The sequence below is a fragment of the Plectrocnemia conspersa genome, unplaced genomic scaffold (assembly GCF_051122295.1).
Source record: "Plectrocnemia conspersa isolate PC_06_02 unplaced genomic scaffold, ASM5112229v1 ptg000001l, whole genome shotgun sequence".
NCBI lineage: Eukaryota > Metazoa > Arthropoda > Insecta > Trichoptera > Polycentropodidae > Plectrocnemia > Plectrocnemia conspersa.
The window spans coordinates 22412288-22434717 of record NW_028277165.1 but is presented as its reverse complement, the minus strand read 5'-3'; the positions used below and the strand labels follow the sequence as shown (position 1 = coordinate 22434717).

Sequence of the window (22430 nt, the reverse complement as noted above, 5' to 3'; positions counted from 1 at the left end):
GTTAAAATACTAAAAGCAGAACATTTTATTCTACTATATCGTAACAAAGGGTCTGTTCTTTAACAACATGCTTTTTAAAGGTACACATAAAGGGTTACGAAATACGTAAGAAAACAGTAGGTGTATGTATATTGAATATTTTACGACTCGTTTATGGCAACACTTTGTTTGTGGGGGTGTGTGAGGTGAAAAAATTTAGTTCACACGGGCTGTGTATTAAATGGCAGCACGAAAAGTGGGTACAGGTCGTAAATGTGATGTTGAATGAAAAACGTGTTGCATGCATATATGGCAGAAAGCCACACACTACATGATATATTTATATATTATATTAGTGGCGTAAAATATGCCTTACTAGCTAATAAGAAAGTTGATAATAATGTATACAATTATTAAAAAAAATAATGTGTGTTTTCGCAGCATGTATAGTTTTATATTACACATGATAAAATCGACTATAAAAAAATACACGCTGTAAAAAATGTAGGTAATTCAAAATAATTATATAGGTTCTCTTCTTTAAAAAATATTTATTACACTTATTTATTTAAAGCGACATTCGCTTGATGGGCATTGTCCAAAGTCGTATTGCATTGCAACTGGAATCTTGAGGATCCGGTGATTTATTATATCCGCGACCGTTTCGCACCAAAGAAATATTCTCTCAATATCGGAGAACAAAACTCGTGTTATTCATGTGATTTTTTCTGGTCGTAACGAGGGCTTTTGTGTGTGGTCCATCTTTTACGCTATTGTCTTGTTTCCTTGTTGATAGATTTTGGTCACAGTATATTAACGCAAGTTTTGAAAATAAGACCCTTTCAATTGGCATTTGTGTGGTGTGTTGCAAAATAATTTAGTGTTCCATGAGCTTTTGTCAATTACTTTTAATTACAATAGTGACCACCTGTAAGTCCATGAGTACACATCGGCAAAAATGAAATTTTAATTTTCGCATTGATCGTAAGATTAAGACCATTGTTAAATTGCATATGTGTAACGGGAATATTGTGGCCTTACAGTGATATTTGTCTTAGCGTGACCATTTCATAACAAATAATTATTCATTCAGTGCACCGGAGAATCCTTGTGTGTTATTTATGAGGGAACCCTTTAGTTCTAGTCGTAATGAGAGCCTTTGTGTGAGCACTATTGTCTAAATTCCAACAATTTTCGTCACGTCGCACGTCGCCTAACTAAAAAACAGCAGTTTTACTTTACACTTTATTTTTAAAAAATAATATTCGAATTTGTTTGTTGCGCATTTTATTTATAAGTTTTAAGTTTCCAGTTTTCATCATATTTAAAAGTTTGAAATGTATCGTTTTTCAACGATATTTTAAGGATTTCGCTAACTTTTTTTAATGAATGCTTTATTCAATTATATTTTTTTTATGTTTGCGTAAATTGTGTAATCATACACAGCAGTATTATTTTTGTTACAATGTCAGAGATGCGTGTGACGATAGAGTTGGTGGGCTGGGCAGTGCGGAGATCGATACTTAGAACCAGGTACGGCCATGCCGCATTGCCACCAAGTGTCAGCGACACGAGTCTTTTAAAAACACTACAATTTGTTACCCTTTGCTTCATGTGTACAATGGCTCTGTAAGCTCACACCTTAACACCCCCGTGTGCATTCACATACCTCGCATTATTCCAGAGTTGAATTCATTCCACAATATGGAGAATCAAGCTGGATACCGACTGCTCGGTATCAAAGGAATGGTGAATGCTAAACCAAATAATCAAAACGTTATCCTACTACGAAAATGCAATACATTTATATGTAAATACATATCGTTGATTTTAAAAATATATATATTTACGTTTGTTTTGAATATAGCTATTGAAACATGTCGCCTCTTTATCTATTTTGATAGAAATATATGCTTATTTATTATAGATAAGCATATATTTCTATCGACGCACTAAATTATCGATATGCTACGTTTTCAGATAAATATTTTTTTGAAGTAAATAAAAACATATTTAATAATGAACTTAAATTTAGTTTTGTTCCATGAATAAATTAATTAAATAATATTTTACATAGTTAATAAATCAACAAAACATCTAGTTAGTTTGTACTACTTTTATGTAATTTCCTTTGATTTTGTAACAGGTACGATATAGTTAATATTTAAACAATAAGTTTAGACGCAGCATATATGTTCAAACAACTTTGGTAAAATTTGTATTAAAGCTCCGCCATAAATTTATTTATTTATTTTTATTAAATCTTCCGTTGTAACCTGACAGGCGTAAGCTCAATGCGTTACAACGGAGAAATCTGTACCAACTGAGTAAGTCAATCAAACATAATGAATTCCTACAAGTATTAACCACCATACTAAAAGTCTGAGAATCGGTGACATCTATATTATTAATTATAAAATATTATGTGCTCTACAATTTATAATTAATATATAATATGTCACTACATTGACGTACATATTTTCTATAAATAAATAAAATTATTGCTTAAAAAACATTTATACAATTTATTTTGAGAGCATTCCAAATCGTGAAGTTGATGTTGACGAATCAACTGTCATATATTTATTATTTTGTGCAGTATTACAGGTGTGTAATATCGTGAGGATTTTTTACGCTATTTTTTACCTTATCAAGAGTAGTCCACGATGGATTTTTGCGATACATTGTTCATGCTAAAGGATACCATATATAAAGGTTAATCCAACTTTAGTGTTTCATATATCAAAGTGTGTTTAGTGTTACATATAGCAAAGTAATTTTAAAAAAACAACAATAAATTCTGTGCGATTAAAAATATGTTGAGAACTATATGTGTTGTGTGAATAACAATAGTCAACAATTACTCAAATACTATTTACAAGGATAGAGCGAAATATTCGTTCTTTTGTCATTGAATTCTTATGTGGTTTTATTTAGGCAGTGGTCCCAATATTTGGAGCCCTAAATATATTATATATAAATATCTGTTAAAAGTCTAATTTTTGTAATTTAATAAGAAAAAAAAATAATCCGGTAATAAATTTATTATTTACGAGGCCCGCTTTCGATCGCTGGGCGTGGTCACTCGCTCGCGCTATCGCTATGATAAGAGCTATGAATTGCTTCATCTCTAAAATTTATTTTCCTCTATTGTTAATTAATTATTGATATATGATGTTAAATAAATGATATGATGTATATGGATACACACAACTAATCACTTATTATCTCTCATATTACAGATAATCGGAATAATATCAGTCTTCTTCATCTGCGTGTCGATCCTGTCCTTCTGTCTCAAGACACATCCCGACATGAGAGTGCCTGTCATCAGAAACTTAACAGTGAAAACAGCGAACCAGAGCACGGGTTGGGTCCTCGACAAGACTCAGACCAACGCGCACGTTGCCTTCTTTTATATCGAGTGCGTTTGCAACGCCTGGTTCACTCTCGAGATCCTAGTCCGGTTCATATCATCGCCCAACAAGTGTGAGTTCATCAAGGCCTCGGTCAACATCATAGACTATATAGCCACGCTGAGCTTCTACGTCGATCTCATACTACAGAAATTCGCCTCGCACCTAGAAAACGCCGATATATTGGAGTTCTTTTCTATTATCAGGATAATGAGGCTGTTCAAGCTCACTAGGCACTCGTCTGGCTTGAAAATCTTGATACAAACGTTCAGAGCGTCCGCCAAGGAGTTGACACTGTTGGTGTTCTTCTTGGTGCTGGGTATAGTCATATTTGCCAGTCTAGTGTACTACGCCGAGAGGATACAGGCAAATCCTCACAACGATTTCAACAGCATACCTCTGGGTTTGTGGTGGGCGCTGGTCACTATGACCACTGTGGGCTATGGAGACATGGCGCCGAAGACATACGTGGGAATGTTCGTGGGTGCTCTCTGCGCACTAGCTGGGGTAAGTTAAATTTTATTTATTTATTTTAAACAAATTATATGCAACATAGATAAATAAAATTTCATATGTATGTACTCTATAGACACAAAAGATTTCGCTGAAAAATTCACAGTTCATTTTTATTAATGCCGGGAGCGTTTAGAGAGCAGTAAATAAAATTAATATTGTGCATTCGTAAAATATCCAGATGGCAATTATTCCACACAATTCAATTCATGTCATTTTAATTGAATAGATTAATTGATATCGAATTTCAATTGTATTTATTTAATTCATAAATAAGCAATAACAAAACATTGCCGGGTTTGCTAGTATATAATAAATTTTAACATGACTTTAGGATTAAGAGTTATAAAATATAACCAGCTTCTACTACGTCGTTTGTGTTGCTTAAATTCAAGCTAAAAATAGACTCGCCTTTTTATTTTTGAAACAATATATATATAAAAAGTTACACAATTTCACGGTGTGCCTTTGTGTTTTTTACAAAAAGAAAATATCCATGGGAAAAAGTTTTGCGGTTTAACCAAAATTCCCATTGTGTGGTGCTCGCTGATACGCAAATGTTTCACTTGAAATAATTTAATTCGGAATACCTTTCAATGCTGAATTAATAAAGAGCCTTATAAAAGTTTATATTTATCTAATGAACACATTGTTACAAATGTTAGATGTAAAATATAAAAATAACGTTTAATACAGATGCATGTGCACCTATATATGAAGTAAGCTTACATATTTGGTTCAAAACATAATCACGTCTTTTAATGATGTTTCAACTGCTACAATAATTTTTATATGTTATTTTTTTGGAATCTGTATTTATTTATGTATTTAAATACATGTGTAGTGCATAGCAGCTTTACGCCAATGCACCCCCGCACAAAGAAATAATAAAGATAAATAATACATTTAAAATAATTTATAAATTTATATACAATAATGGCTAGAGCACAATGTGTCCACCAACTGTGAGTAGATGGATGAAAATAAATCAATACAATTAGGGAGTAAAAATTTGTTTCTGCGTGCTCTTCTTAAAACAATACTCAGAATCGCAAGCGCTGATGCAAAAACTACGTTTTTCTAGAAACTTTCATTGTGAACATTCGCCAGCAAAATTTTTTCAAAAACACTTTTTTTCTACAACATTTTGTAAGAAATAAAAATATATATTTTTTTTTAATTTCCCCATATCAAAGTAATTGAGAAACCTTTTTTAAACCTTTTCTAATAAAAGTAAGTCAGTTTCATTATTTGGCAAGTTGACCAAAGGAGCTTGCTCGAGGATAACGTGTACTATGTGATTATACAGGTGGTCTATAAGTTATTGCACTTTTTGAGCAAGATTCGCACAAAGAAAAGGCGCGTGGGGGGTTAATCCTTGGAAATTTAGTTGCAATGGATCGCTGCACGGGGGAACAACACTTGTTCTTCATAAAAAAGTTTTACAAAAACAACAATTTATATGTGATTGCTCGGGAAATCTGAGGAGACCGGCTAAAAATAAAACCAGATGATCACGGAGCAGAAGAAGCGATGATAATGTCGCGCAAATTAACAAGTCTGTACGAGAAGATCCGAGCTTGTCGACTCGCTAGCGTTCTGTTGCTAAAGCGATACCAAGATCAAATTTGCATCAAATTTTGAAATTGTATTTGAAAGTACACCCATATAAGGGTTATTAGGTATCTACCATACATCGAATGTGACAATACCGATGGTGAAGAAAATGTTTCTTAGCAAACTGATCCCATGGCCTCTCCGCACCTTTTGATTTTTTATGGGATTATCTCAAAATTCATGTTTACTTGAATAAACCAGACACTTTGTGTCATAGAGTGTTTCAAAACCTAAGTGCCAGATTTGAGGAATGCCAGCGGCGGGATGGTGAACATTTTGACGACATTATTTTTAAAACATGATTTTTTCAATAAACATTCGGTATCATACGACCTGTAGTTTTTTATATGAAATTTTCAAAAGTGCAAAAACTTATGATCCACTCTAGAAAAGGTACCCTTATGCTCTTTAGCTTATTTACGTATTGCAAGGCAAATCCCAACATCTTTGAAGCTTTATTGCAAAGACCTGGAGTTGCTGTGGAGATGGTCAATTGACAATCGATTAAGTGTCACGTTGTCACATTTTCACATAGCCTTGCTCGGTGAAATTTTTTTTCAGTTTGGGCAGAGATGTTTGAAGCAGAAATTATTACTTTAGATAACACAATATTGGATCAGCATATAAAGTATTTTTAGAAGTACCTGAATGTAAGGAAGATTTGTTGGATGTAAACATTGTGAATATTAAAAAGGATAATAAAAAAATTTAAATATTTAATCTATTGAAACAATAATTGCCGGGATATTCGAATGTTTTGCTAATCAAAAAAAAAGTGAAACATACAATTTATTAAAATAATATCGATATTGCCTGTTGTTTTCTCGATAATACCGGTATTAAATTCCAGTTATATTTCAATCCCTACTACTGAGCTGTATATATGAAAATTATGCTGTTGATTAATTAAATATCCATCGATATGATTTGAATACATATTTATTATGGGCTTCATCATATTTATCTCAATTTTTCATTCTTTTGAGTCTGGGAAATAGAGAGCAGTCATACGGAGCCTTGTTTTTAGATTAGGCGTTAAACTTGTGTAATTTCGTGTTGCTTCTACTATCTTCCATAATAACTGAAAAACTTAAAAATTGTTATAGGATTTTCTACTAGTTTTTCGCTCTTCAGCTATGATATTACTCTTAAATTTGCTTAGCCTTATAGCCAAAATTTCTACATATGTTATAAAATATCTCTGGTTACGTGTTTCTATAAATTCAAATTGTGAGATACTTTACCTTTTGCTCGCTCGCGTGTTAAGTGCCTAACGTGAGTGAGAGAAAAAGACGTGCTCCGCACGGCTTATTTCTCGCTCACTCTCGTTACTTAATACGCGAGCGAGCGAAAAGGAAAGTATCTCACCGTACGCGCCTGATAAGTATCATATCTATTATCCTAATTTTGACAATTTTTCGATTGAATTATCACTAAATTTATTGTCAAATTGCAGCAACTTTGAAACAAATTTAAAAATGAACAATTATAGTATTATTTCCAAACTAAACATTTTAACTTTACAGGTGTTAACGATAGCGTTGCCAGTACCCGTCATAGTGTCCAACTTCGCCATGTACTATTCGCACACTCAAGCGAGAGCAAAGTTGCCCAAGAAGAGACGGAGGGTTCTTCCAGTAGAGCAGCCTAGAGGTCCAAGACTACCCGGTAATTATACTCACTTAATTCAATTCCAAACCTATGAATATGCAGATTGTCAACTTGTTCTATTATATGTATATATATGATTAAAAACTTTATCAACTATGTACACATTACTCTTTTCAGTAGCGTAGCCAATTGAATTAAACCGCGCTGAAAAGCACGTTAAAAAGTCGACAAAACTTTAATCCCATTCGGAATAATTAACGCTCGGCTTGGCACTTTTGGATTTAAACCCAAACACGGGTCATAGGCCATGAGTAATTATCCGCGGACGATTAAACGTTCAACGTTTCATATTTGATCGCAATTATTATCGTGGAAATATTACAGTTGAGGTTTTGTACTAATTGGTTTATATTTGGGTCGATATGCTTTTAATAAAATAATATCTCAAATCATCTATAATATTATATATACATATGCTAAAAATAAAATCTTAATAGTAATAAACGTATTGATTAGATTAACTCGTTAAAATATATTTTCACTAAAGTTGAGTAGAAAAAATAACACATTTAGTTTTTGCTCCTTATAAATAAATTTAAAGCATTATAATGTACATCTTTTTACTAGGATTTTACTTAGATTCCACAAGAATTTTAATTTGTTTATCTTAAGCAATTTATAAGGACGCAATATATTACACAATAGTTTATTTTTAGTGAGCAAGTTTATGGTGTCTCTCCTCATTTTTGTTGCTTTCGATTGAGGCATTCAGTTTATTCATGAATTGGAAACTATAACTATTTTATATAAAGCAATAACAATTCACAATAGACTTAAATATTTATACAATTGACAAAAACATAAAATAATCTTATTCGACGTCTTATGAATAAGGCAAAATATTGTTCAAACGTTAGTCTATTCTATTGATTATATATGAAAGATTATTGACGTTCTTTCTTGCAATAAACCATAAAAAGTATATTGTATATTTTAAATCGTATACTGAATCCTCATAAATAAATATATCTTTTGATGCTTCGTCAATAATACCACATTTTGACAAGCCTGTATCACAAACAGAGTTAGTAATTAACTCCAAAAGTGGTTGGCTCTGTAGCGCTCAAAAGCAAGAATACCAAGTCCTTGCATACAAACGATGACTTGTCACGAGAGTGTTGTGAATTATTTATTCGACCATTATGGATTTATTTGTTGCGTCATTTCTGTATACATATATAAGTTACCTACGCCAAAATCTTTATTGAAGTTCTGGTTTGTTGTTGTAATACGTTTAATATGTATCTCGCTTAATGGCATTTCTAACAATGAACCTAATTACTGAATAACGCCTCTACCCGTGTAGTGTAACAATACGAAACGAAGAAATCCTTAGTTATATTGTTATATCTGAGCTATACACGCAAATTCTAGAAATTTGTCTATATTTAAACTACATGAACAAGACTACATAGAAAGTTAATACAAATGTTTTTTTTTCTGATTTAACAGTAGAGATTTTTTTTTCTTATTTTATTTTAGCTATTTTTGCTTTCATTTTTCATTTTTAAATAGTATGCAATTTTATTTAAGAATTAGTAGAACAATACTTTCTATATTAGTCAATTTTAAGAAAGCGAAAATTAATTGATAAATACTTTCATTAGTGAGATCGGCGTACAGATTGATACATAAAGCAACAAAAGCTGTCAAAAGACCCATAGTTCAAGCACCACCATAAAAAACTGTATAGTCAACTTCAAAGTTAACCTGTCTTTAATGAAAATTTTACAAAAATATTCACTTCAAGAAAATTAATACACAAAATTATATACAGCCGTTAGCGAAGTTCAGATGATTAAAAATGAAATCCGAAGATAGCTTCTGGATAATATATAATTCAGTGTAATTTATTAATCAGTATTCAGTATTATATATTCACAATATATAAAAGTAAGTTTGTTATGATTTTTTTACTAAAAAGACATTGATATAAATATTTTTCTTGCCTTTTTACGTATATACCTACTAGCTTTATTACCAAGCTTTGCACAGGATAGGTTCAAACTCATCATTTATTCATTAAATAATTTTATTTATTATGCTTGAAAAAATGTATTTCAATACTTGTCTATACACAACATTTTTCACGTAATGCAGTAGCACGTCATCAGCACGTCGCTGTTCAGCTCAACGTTCAACTTACAAAAGGTGAAAGTTGAAAATTGCAAAGTTGACCTAGAAATGGCAGCCAGAATGCCATGTGCAAATATCACATTGCTACTGCCTACCGCTTAGGAGGAGTCTTTGTGACAGACAGACACGTGTATTATTTGTTTTATAGTATAGATTGTTAAATATTTAAATATAGTTATGTTTAAAAAATATTTTTACATAAATAATGAAATTCAAAAGAAAAATATAATTTATAAACCAGTGTTATAAAACCTACCTAAGTATAAATTTTATCAAATTATTCCAAATTACGTAAACGCAAAATCTGGAAATTTAATAGGTCCCGCGTGTACATTTACGTTTTTTGATCATTCGAAGAGAAAAATATACATAAACAATTAAAAACCTTTAAAGTTAAAACATCTTGGGAAAAATTTAATTGTTTAAATTATGTTTTTTTATTATACCAGCAATTAACAATAAATTAAAATATTCCTATATTAATGTGTTTGATAACTTAAGCATATTTAAAATAGTTTTTAATATAAAAAAATATCTAAAGTATTTATTTTATGTATTTTTTATATAATATATTGCATTATTTTTAATAAAAAAATATTTACATAATATTAGTAAAAGTACCGACATCTGCTTATAAAATACTCTCAAATGATACTTATTAAAATATATATGTATATATGAGCATTGAGAACCAAAAATCGCGTGAAATAATAATAATATTATGCCTGCACTACACTCTCTGGAAGTTTTCCGAACCGAAGTTACAACTGAAGTCGGCCGAGACCTACGACTTCGAGTAAACGACCACACTGCTGCAAATTTCATATGCCGTCCGGACGGCGGCTTCTGTCACGTACAGCTGACATATTTGCGCCCAATCGAAAATTGTGCCAAATAATCGCAATTTTTAAATTGTCATTTTATTAAAATTACGCTACTGATAATTATAAAAGTTTTTGTGGGCACTCACCAATACAATATCAGTGACTACTTTTCGGTCGTAAATATTCAATTTACGCAAAATCTTTGTCGGCTTTTGCAAAATTCCATAAGGCATAAAAATGATACTTCAGAATACGAACACCACATCTGTGACTATCCTAGAATTTGTCACCATCGATTCTAAATAAGAATTTGTTATAGTGTGACATTTATATTAACCGATCTAGGAAAATATATAAGGATATTCGAAACGATTTTTTTTAACAAAATCAAGTACCACTAATTATTTTTTAATTATTTAATTTTATATGAAAAAATAATATCTGTTAGAAGAATATACAATCAAAAATATAATTAATCCTTTTTGGTGCCGTAAAATATTCAAATATGTCAGTAAGAGTCTGTTGAAGTCCCCGATAAGCATGTGGTATTATAACTTGACCAAGTGACCACGACGCAGCGCTCGACATGCGTGTTAACCATAGGACGCCTACACGCATACTGAAATTGAACCGAGTTACTCGTTCTATCTCAGTTTGCGAAACACCATATCGTTATCTCTCTCACTCTCGTCACTTAACACGCAAGAGAGCGAAAGGGGAAGTATCTCACCGCTCGCGCTCGAAAGAGCAGCTCCGACTTCGGTACCTTCGACTTCGGTCCGTTTGCCGACAATGTTCGGAAGCGCTCGAAGCTGGCCAAGTCGACTGAATTACCCCTTTACTTTACCTTCTGCTCTGGGTAACCTCGAACAACTTCCAAAAGATCTTAGAGCGGGCAGAACCGAATTCGACTGAAGTAACCCACTATATTTTCCGTCCTTGGCCAACCTTGGCCAACTTCCAGAGAGTGTAGTGCACGCATTAGAGATAAGTTTAAAAGCTGCCGGTAATAAACAACTTTATTTGCTTATTTTTTGTCAACCTTTATATGCATAATTTTTTTTTAAATGTGTTCTAATCCTATTTTTTTATAGAAGATTCACGAGATGTTTTATAATACAAATTATTTTATTTCTAACACTGTCCTTAAAAATTACAATTTTTGGTTTTGTTAACCGTGTAAACGTTTCTAATTATCATTATTTATATAAATAATTAATTATACCATAATATTTTTATTGCTTATTTCAGCATTTATAAAATTACATAACTCTGTAGACGCAAACACAGCGTACACCCTACAAGACTATAGAAGAAGGTAAAAAGTAAAAAGATAAGGCGCTAACCAAAAGAGGCTTTGACTGTAAATTTTCGTGTCAGCGCTAAATAACCATAAACTAACCCGTGTTTTGCAATGTTGACCGTAATAGTCATGAGCTTTTAACCAGGGCTCGAAATAAACAGAAGCACCCTGACATGCAGCTACAACTTTTAAAATAATACAATTAATAGTGTATATACTAAATTTTCCATTTCGAGCCCTAAAACTAACTCTAAAATAATGTTTTTGCTAGTTTTGTAAGTTTTGTGTGTGTTTCTTTTTAAGGTCAAGCGGGGCCCGGTGGACCGGCGGGCTCGTTGACGGGGGCCCCGGGTCAGGGCGGAGCACCTGCCGGCCCTGGGGCCCCCGCAGCGCAAAACAGGCGTATGAACGCCATTAAATCGAATCATCCGAAAGATATGATGGGCGCTAAAATGGGTCAGTATCACGTTCATTTTATTATATAATACATATTCTGCTATAAGTATTATAAAATTTTGCTGAACAAAAAAAAACTGAAAAACGATGATCGCATATCAAAGAGCACAGATTTACATAGCGTAATTTGAGTTGATGATAATTTTAATGAGATTTAACAAGAATAAATGCGATCACAGCACGCTGTTAATTAATTACTGAAGCAAAACGTTGAAAATCGCAGATTAAAAAGCGGATGTTTGAAAAAGATATTCTAATTAATGAACGGCAGAGCTTTATAAGAATTTTGATGCAATATTAAGTGGCTTACTCCGCTTTAGCACCAGCTCAAGACATTTTAAACATCCGTTTATTAAATTTGCATTATCGTACAATCAACATCAGTCATACTGAATCTGATGTGATTTTTTAAATATAAATATTAAAAACAACCTACGCTTGTGTTTCGTGGCAAAGTGTATCGCTTACATTCAATACAAAATACAAATAAATTTATATTGACAATGTTATTAAGATAATAATATATTGAATTTATAACTACAACAAAAATATATATTATTATATATAATATATTGCTACACAAATTCAAAGTTCTACATCGCGACCTAATCTGTAAATACATACATTCAATATTAATAAAAAAAATACTGAAGATGTACACAAAGTAGTGGGAATTGCAAAATGTAAATAGATAATAAAAAGTTCGCGTTTAAATAGATTTATTTTTATAAATTTTATCTTACATCAAAATTTTTATTTTAATGAAAAATGTAGTTTTATATTAATAAAATTATTTTAATTTAAAGACTATGTTAAAGTGAACTTTTTATATTTTTTATTTATTAAAAATACGCAAATGTTATTTTTTTGTAGGAGGATTTAAAAACATTCGTCTTTACAGGATATTTTTTTAATGTGACTGCAGACAAAATAAACACCGGAAAAGCTGGTGACAGTAATTTTTAAAATTACCACATATATAGAGAAGTGTAAATGACACTATTAGGTGGTGGAGTTAAAATGCCAGGTCATGGAAGTCGGAGTGTCTTTGCTGGCGTACCGAGTTGTATTGTTGTCGGCTGTGATTTCGTGAAGCAGCTGGGATTTCCGCAATGATGCTGGAAGATCCGCTGATGTTTCTTGTATCCATGCAGTGTGCTGCTGTGAATCTGTAAATTTTATTTTAATGCTTAATTAAAATATTTTGCAACGGTGGCTAATTTTTATATTTATTTGCAGCATAGAAGAGGTTAACTTATATCTATTATTATGTATTCAATAAATTATATTACGATGTTAAAAAATATATAAAGACCCATTTTTATCATAAGGGCCGGAATCATTGTTTTTCCAGTTCATTGTGTTACGTATTCATGAAAAACCTTGTTATGTGTCCCTTTATGATGAGTTTTTTTTTTAATTGGCGTTGGCCGCTAAGCCAGGTCAGAAACGGTCGATTCGAGTGCAAACCTGATGCACGCAAAGCGATTGATATTTTAATCCTTTCCGATTTATAGTGTGTATCTGGTGATGGTCGTATTCCATTTTTTCTTAAATAGTTGAATCGCGTCATCACAATCTGAACTGGCTTTTTTATTACCTAATAGTTAATAGCTCTAATTGTGAATAATGTACTGTACAGTAAAAAAAATAGTTTTTATAGAAGTAACTTTAATTGGAACTAGTTTGGTAACATTTGTAATTATAAATAATTTCTAACGACTGAAACAAAGCTCAATAAAAATAATAGTAGCGATTGTAAAAATGCTGCGTTGATAAAACTCGTACTTTGTCTTATAATAGAGAAGTAATATACTATCATAATATCAATAAAATACTATCGGCATTTTTTCAGCGAATGGACCATTACAACATTTTTTAAAAAAACTTCACGTTTGACCCTCACTGCAGCTTGATAATCTAACATCACTTACCACTCGTCTAATAAGTAAAGTTGTATTACATCTGCTTTGGATTATCGTCTACTTGAAGAATAAAAAGCACTGTAAAGCAAGTGATAAACAATACTACACAAAAGGACTTCTGAAATAGGCTTATTTCTGTTTAGTAAAAACGTATAGTCCTAAATGGTAAAAACTTTAAAAGGTATGTGTTATTCTTTAAGAAATATGGATAAATAAAAAACTTACAGAACAATTGTGAATTTCCCATAAAACTCGATTAAGGTTGTTACGAGAGAAATAATCAAGTGTTTTAAGTACTTGATTATTTTTAACGAAATATTTATTATTTCATTCGCGATTATATAAACTAATCCGCTTTAGTGTACATATATTAAATTGCAATTACCACATGATTCCTACTACTTGTTGAGCATCGCGGTGTTGAACTTTGATTATTATATAATTATTATAAACATACTACGTCGATTATTATGATTATTTTGCCTTTCATTGTGCATTTGTGGTGCGCAACTTCCACAGATGGCGACCATAGCGAGCTAGAGGCCATGATTCAAAGCACCCCTAACCACTTCAAAAGAAAGAACCTGAGCATGCTCTAACGGCCACTTGGCCGAGGCGCTTCGGGAAAACTCGCCCGAACCACCCCCGTCTAGGCCAAAATCCTCGAGAACCGATCCGACAATCCCTAGCCGTACCCAAAATTATGAAAAAAAGAAAAAATATCTACACCACCTTCAAAATGCACATACTTTCTCTTCTTACCTATTTTTTAATTGATAAATCGAGCTCTCTCTTTATACTCTCTATCCTTACACACACTTCCAACACGATCCTTTCTTTATCCCAAAAAAATAGTACGACACAAATACCACTTGTAGCTCCCCCTTTAGAAGCTTTAGCAACCCGCTTCCTGACTGCCATCATCGCAGGTTTGATTTAAATTTTTATTTTTATTTTAAAAACAAACTCTTCAAACTTACTTCTCTGTCATCTTTGGTAGTTTTTGTGCTAATTCCTTTAACACTTTGCGTGCACTGTTGATTTTTTTTTAATTATTTTTTAAGTAGATGCTGTCAGTGTTAATTGTGTCCTATAATAGATAATAAATAATACAAGGCGCTTTTGGTGTTATTGATATTGAAATTGTTTTTAAATTTACAGCGATTTTGTATATGGAGGCTATTTTTTATTAATAAAATATATGTTAGGATTTTTTGAGAAGAAGAAGTAGACGCCTTAGGAATTGACTTTAAAAGTGTTTTCAGATGAAGAACGACGCCACTCGAATATGGGCAGAAATGGGACCAAAGCCTCGATCGACGTAGGGCGAGACTAAAAAATATGTCAGGGTACAAAAATAATAATATAATCAAATACATAAATAAATAAAAAATATATAAATCAATTTATTTTGCGAAGTCTTCGTTTCTTTTTACTCTTATTTTGGCGTATGCTCTAAAGTAGTTGCAAGAGTGATATTTTTTCAGAAGCGTCAGAGAACACGTTAAATAATTAATATAAATATATTGTACTAGGGAATCGACGTCAGTTGCCTCCTACGTGATAAATGATATTTATATAAAAATTAAAAGTGTTTCTGACTTGTAGATGCAAAAGCATGATTTCATTGGCGATATTAATGTGTACAAATTGAGATTTTTTCGTTATGTTATATTAAACATAAAAGGATCAATCTGCATGATCTGTTAAATTAGCAATTGGTTTAGTAGTTTATTTTATATCAAAATCAAAATTTAAATTAAATAAAAAAATTCACATATTTTATATTAATAATTAAAATTTATTATATTTTATATCCACAGTTGATTTTTTCGTGCGATTTGTGGTGCATGATTTTAAACGAAATTGTTTTATGGCACTTGGTTGAATGAAAAAATATATCTATATTTTTTACGATATTATGTTCAAGAAATAGTTTGTTGTTTATATCGATGCATGGTTTATTGTGTATGTATTTATATTTAATAATTTGGGTTTAATTTATATTTTTAAAACAATATGTACCTCCTAAAAAGGTTTGTATTTTAATGATTTTTTTATGTAACATCGTTCAAAATTATTTAAAAAATAATCTAATTAAAATACAAAAAGTATTGAGAAAATATTAAATAGATCCATTAGTATTTTTTATAATATAATTTTATGTTATCTTAAGAAAATCAAAATCTAATGAAAAAAAACAGAAAATGTGATTTTAGTAAAATCTATTAAAACAAATTATTAATAGCTTTAATTTGGTTCAATCATAGAATAATCTAATTGATACAATGATTTTGAGCTATTATTTAAGTTGTAAGAAACTATGGGCATACACATATGTACAAGATATTTGAAAGCCCCGTCCGCAGAAGCTATCATAAATATTAGCTGCGGTACCTCGCGATAGTGTGGGACCGACAGCAAGTAAATAAAAATACAACCAAATAATCCATAATTTTCAAAACAAGCACCCAATTTTTTTATGTACATCTTTGCTTTGCAAAGACTTGTTTTACTTAAAAAATATTTTTGTGAATATTTTTTTACAAACTATTCACAAAAATATTTTTTTCTTTAATGCTGATATAACTGACCAAAAGTTTAACTATTGATATTGCAATGTCTTACCTAAATTATAATATTTAAGAAGCAACTCTCATGAAATATTTAAAATTAAATTTATTTGATTCTAATGCGTTAGCTCAAAATCATTGCTTCCAATATACTTATTTATGATTAAAACATCAGCTAATTAATATAAAATTGATAGGGTCCAAAATATGTTTGAGACGCAATGGTGCCGATTTATCTGAATCTGTGAACTAATCGTGTTATTTTTTTAGCAGTTACTATGTGCATGATGCCCGGCGTGGGGCTAACGACCAAGCTAAGCCCCAACGGCCTCGACATGAACCCAGCCATAGCCATGATGAAGGCCACACAATGCTTCGAGAACCTGGGCTTCAAGCCCGGGGAGGCCGAAGCGAGCTTGCTCAGCAAGGGGCTAATGGAGAAGAACGTCACCGAGAAGGGGTTCCTCGAGAAGAACATGGTGATGATGATCGGGCCATCGTCGGTCAACCTCGACAAAGCCAAGGAGACTGACGACGAAGCAATGGAACCAACCCTTAATCCATCCGATGATAATAATTGTAGTGACGAAAAGAACGGCGAACTCCAATCGCTCGTGCCGTCTTAAAACTCGATCACCGTTCTTTTCTATTATCATATTATATTATACATAATAGTTATGGGGACAAATCTTAAAATAAATATGAACATATTAAAAACAATATTTTATATAAGTAGTGCGCTGGTGGAGGAGTTGTCGGAATCGAACGATGAACCAAAAAAAACTCATAACTATTCATGATATATCATAAAATAAATAAATGGTGCATCTTTTTAAAATATATTTTTACTGATGGATAAGTTCTTACTTTGCCTGATCTAAAGTATAATTATATCGATAATGTTTTAAAAATAAATAAATATTTATACGAGACGTAATAATATTAATAATATACTATTAAAATTTTCCAAAAATAAAAGCACACGATTTAATAAATTAATAAAAAAATGATATTGTTATATATTTAAATGAAGCGTGACGTTGATATATATTTTAGTGACTATTTATTTGTACATATTTACAAAGTTCTAGTATTTTTTCATTTAGAACTTTGTAGGTTGTTGTGGTAATTGATTTTATTTATATTTTTAACCTTATACACAAAACAAGATTTTTCACCAAAATCGTCTTAATAACATCAGTGTGACAATATTTAAGATATTGTTTATTTAACCTTATCCAAAAAATATGAATTTTTGGTTTTTAATTAAATTAATTAAATAAAGTTAATTAAAAAATATAATTTTTCATATTAAGCTACCGATAACCATTGATTAAAAATGTACTAGAAATGTTTTTACTTTTTTAAATATATTTGCGACGCTTGTAAATTAATATTTACAGAAAGGACAGTTATCTTAAAATGTATCACTCGGAACGAAAATATTTAGTTTTTCGCCTATCGATTTCATCATTACAAGTCGCATAGCTAAAATTGAAGTTAACCAATTTACGCTTAAGACCATTGATATTTAACTGTTATTTTATAATTATAACAAATATTTTCAATCAAGTTAATCGAAAAAAAAGTGTTAATCAATAGCAAAAATATTGATTAAAATATTATATTTTTAATATCAGTGTTGCTTAGAGCAGGGTTCGGTAAACATTTTTGCTAAAGGGCCAAATCGATTAAGAAGATTCGAAAAACAGTTTGAGCTCAGAAAATATATGTGCCATATTTTTTTGTGGAAATAAAAATTCTACTTATTTTTAAAAATAAAACACTATGTAAAAAACCCAAAGCAGTTGACTGATTTTTAACTCAATCAACGCCAGTTCTCCTTAAAATATATCTGCAGCAAAGGCTAATTTCTAGTCATTTAATATTTATATTATATGACTTGAGGCGGATTTTTTCGTTAAAAAAACAGTCGCAATAAAACTTTAGCGTGACTAAGCCATCGAACTGCTGTTTAATATGGCAAATCAGGATATTCAACTTTTATTTATAATAAAAAATCATGAAAGCGAGAAAAAATCGTCGGTAACACAACTAGTTCATGTTAAATTGAGATATTTTCCGCAAAGTAACTGATCGTAAATAAAACAACTTTTTTTTACAGCCACTTAAAATCATATGCCTTGCTATTTAATTGGCTATTGATGTTACTCACAATGTGCTCAACATTTCTATAAATTGTTTACGATGAAAGGCTGATAGATTGAAATATATCTAAATTCCATTGACACTTTTCTTTGGCTGCAACAATCACATACAGCTTAATTAATTTATCATATTAGTGAATAAATGAGCATTGTGATGAAATATTCAATAAAACTTTTCTGGGAATTGCGGATATTCTGTCGAGTGAATTGTTTTCTAATTCGATAACTAAATAATTCCCGCTGCTTTTTTTAGAAGCACGGCATTCAAAGCAGGTAATAAAATGAACACGTCACGCCAGAATGCGTGTAACGTCACTCCAGAATGCAAAGCAATAGGAACACCACATATGGTCAAATCTTGCAACTTCTCAACTCGACGGTATGCAGTTCTGTTAAAGTGCATACTTTGATTTTATTTTTATTTTTGCAATATAAACAAATAAAAGACAATTGAAAATTAAATTAAATTCTCAAAATAAATAAATAATAATAAATCCTTATTTTTTTCAAAATAAAGCTAAGCAAAGTTATTTATCTTTCAAAGAAATAGGTTTTATTAAACTTTATCGAATGTTTTTTTTTTTAATCTGTATAGGCTGGTTTGACAAGGGATTTTGTTACTGTTTTCTTGAAAACATGTTAGTGACCGTAGAACGACACGGACGAACCCGTGTTGTTGGTCTACTAGCGCTTGCCAACCGTAATTGTAGATATATCTGTGAAGAAGTATAACAAACTATTACGCAAGTGCTGAATTAACTAGGTAATAAGCATCACTGATACTAAAAATACATTTTAAAATTTTATTATATAATTTTTTTAAAGATTTAAATCTTAAACATAGTTTGAAAAATATGGGAACAGAATGTTTTAATTTTCTCAATTTGCATTTATATTTTCTAAAAATGATAATGCTCATTTCTTATAATTGCATATTAAGATTAAAGGTACTGGCAATTTATTTTAATTTATATTTTTAAAATGCGTATAAAGATAATACTGAAATATTTCATTGTAAAATTATGATCTACATAGTAAAAAAGACAAACCAGTCACTAAAAAAAATTACAGCGATAAAAAATAATTATCAGTATTCTGGTTTACAATATTCTTTTAAAACTGATCATTAAAGGTGTTATAGTACATTTTTATATTGTGTAGATAAGGAAAAGACATATCTTTTGTTAAGTGTTACTTATGTATACTAAAAGTATCTATTTGTGGTACGACCACTCAAATGTAGCTTCAAACGAAAAATTGCTATTTGCCTATTTGTTAAAATCAATTACCTATGAATAATGCGCCATCAATACATAGTCACTTTAATATTTATAAATAAATGTAATAAAAAAATTAAATTAAATTGTGTAAAAGCCACTCAACGCGCGTCTGTAATTTAGTCGTATATGCGAAAATCAAGTGATCGACATGACTAAATTACACGTTCACGTGAAAATCATGAAAGTGTTGTATTTGTTTTAATTATGATTTTTACGCACGGTATACAATTTTATATATTATTATATTGTACAATTGATTGTGGGTAAAACAGATCGCTGCTTAGAGAAAATTAAAATTGTAACGCGTGTTAACAGATGTCTATACTGTTGCTGTTATGATAATATTATAAAATATCTTTTTTAATTTATTACATACAAAAATATATATGCACTGTTGTAAATAATACATTTTAAGTGTTATTTGAGCATGACATATTTACAAATAATATTTTCACAGTTTTTATTAATTGATAAAAAGGGTAAGGTATAAGAAACTGCAATGGATTAGTGAGAGTCACAAAGATTTTGGACCAAGATTTAAAAAATACCTTTGTGATAATATTTATTAATTGTGTATGTACTATAAATGTTGTATATTATCAAAAAAATGTTTAAACGCCGAGATGTTAATGAATCGAATGAATCGAGTTTAAGTTTAACTTTGAAAATATTGATCTCGGTTTTAATTATTTTATATTATAATATTTAAACACGTACATACATACTTTGAGTTATTTTTATATAGTTTTGCTCACGTGTTAAAAAGTAAATAATATAATAATATTTAATATGATAGTATATTCGAGGGTAATTTATTTTTATAATTTTAAAATTAATTAGTAATTTAGAGTATATGAATATAATTACGTTATAAAAGAAATGTATCAAATAATAAAATATACAAGACATGAAATGCACCATTGCATATATGCATATGCCTGTATAGATAATATATAATACTTAATTTTATGAATTTTGTAAGAAAAAAAATACATATATCAACGTAAGTGTAAAAATTAAAAAATAAACAAAACAATTTTATTTACGACATGAAAAAATTTAAATCATGGTTATTAACGTGTATGGGTATTTTAATACTGTTAATAGTGAAACTGTTAGTAGTCCATTAAACATTAAAATTTATAAAACATGTACTTTAAAAAAAAACAATGTTATTTATCAGCTGAAAAAAAAATTAAAAAAATATCACACGAAATTTATATTTTTTTGTAATTTTCATCTTTCATAGCACGTGTCGTTGTTTTATATTATATAAAAAGCCTTATATCTTTGTATGTAAAACTTTTTCATGAAACACCAAATGATCTATTCACTCATAAGATTTTTAAAAAGCAGATCTTAGTTTCGACTTTATAATAATTTGAATAGTCCATAGATATATTCGCTGCTACGCTGTTGTCCTACAATTAACGGCTTGATGCGAAATAATATATCATATTTATAAAAAAATATATATAGATGCATAAATATTTATCTTCCTCATAAACATACAAATATCAAGTTGTTCGAAAAGTCCAAACGTAAAAGTAATTAACGAAGGACTAAAATTATAAAAATAAAACAAACTAACACTGATATTCCGTAAAATCAAAATAATATTTTCTTTCAATATTAGTTAACTATTATTCGTAAAGACTCATCGAACAACCTCATATATAGGGAAACAGGTTTTTAATAATGAAATTACAGTAGCCCTATATAATGATATATTGTATATCGACACATGTGACATTTACGATACTATTCTGGTTTTTTTGAAATAAATTATTGGAAAATATCTGATATGATTTTATTTATTTATTAACCCTGTTTTAAACAAAGGTAAAATAATTAATATATTTAATTTATACATAATTTACGACAAATAAAAAACTAGCCACACAATAAATATTGTTCAATAATATTTGTTTGTTGAATTAGTATTTTAAATAACCATTTATCCATCATATGGATCTTCAGATCAAAACAGCTCAAAAAAATATATATAAATTAAATATTGTAGCGTACAACATGAAGCGTGTATTTCAAGATTATAACTATTTATTAATTAATATATATTATAACTCTGACTTATCCGTGTTATTATTTCATTTAAAGCAATCTAAATAAACACAAATAAAAGTATTTTATTCATTGTCAAAAAAATTTTCTCTGAACACAACATGTAAGCACATATTACAAAATATATGCTGAAGTCACACGAATGTAAATCCTAACAGAAGGATCACAAGGATGTGTTGTCGAAGCCAAATTGTCGCAAGGCTCATGTGTTCGTTCAATATTAGGTGATGCCTTATTCGTGTCGAGAGGTGGAATATTTGACCCTTTTGACTAACCTAACACGCTTTCCGAACTTGCTTTATTAAACAGTTTTCGTGCTTATAGACCTGTGTAAACATTTCCAATCAAAATCATCAAATAATAATCCTGAGATTAAATTGCATATAATATTTACTATATCGATTATTAAGATTAATTAAATATTGATTTTACTGAAGCATCCGTGTGATGCTAATTAAAATGCAATATCACACAAACCGGCAATTGA

The 22430-nt window shown here is 30.2% G+C and overlaps 1 protein-coding gene across 5 annotated transcripts in view; it reads left to right on the top strand.

The window, feature by feature from the left end:
- The window catches only part of LOC148239260 (potassium voltage-gated channel protein Shaw-like), a 260022-nt gene extending 238358 nt beyond the window's left edge, over nt 1-21664 (top strand). Inside the window, exons 8-13 of one of the 5 annotated variants that reach the window (XR_015810278.1) lie at nt 3222-3902; nt 7052-7193; nt 11763-11915; nt 14360-14769; nt 15106-15189; nt 16684-16781. Coding sequence is in view for 2 of the 5 variants with exons in the window: in XM_088188894.1 (XP_088045020.1) it covers nt 3222-3902; nt 7052-7193; nt 11763-11915; nt 16684-17039 (1332 nt within the window). In the remaining 3 variants the exon portion in view is untranslated. Of the gene's footprint in view, nt 1-3221; nt 3903-7051; nt 7194-11407; nt 11475-11762; nt 11916-14359; nt 14770-15105; nt 15190-16683 lie in introns of all 5 variants that reach the window. The other 4 variants (XR_015810275.1, XR_015810276.1, XM_088188894.1 and 1 more) reach the window with 4 other exon arrangements.
- The last annotated feature ends 766 nt before the right edge of the window (nt 21665-22430 follow it).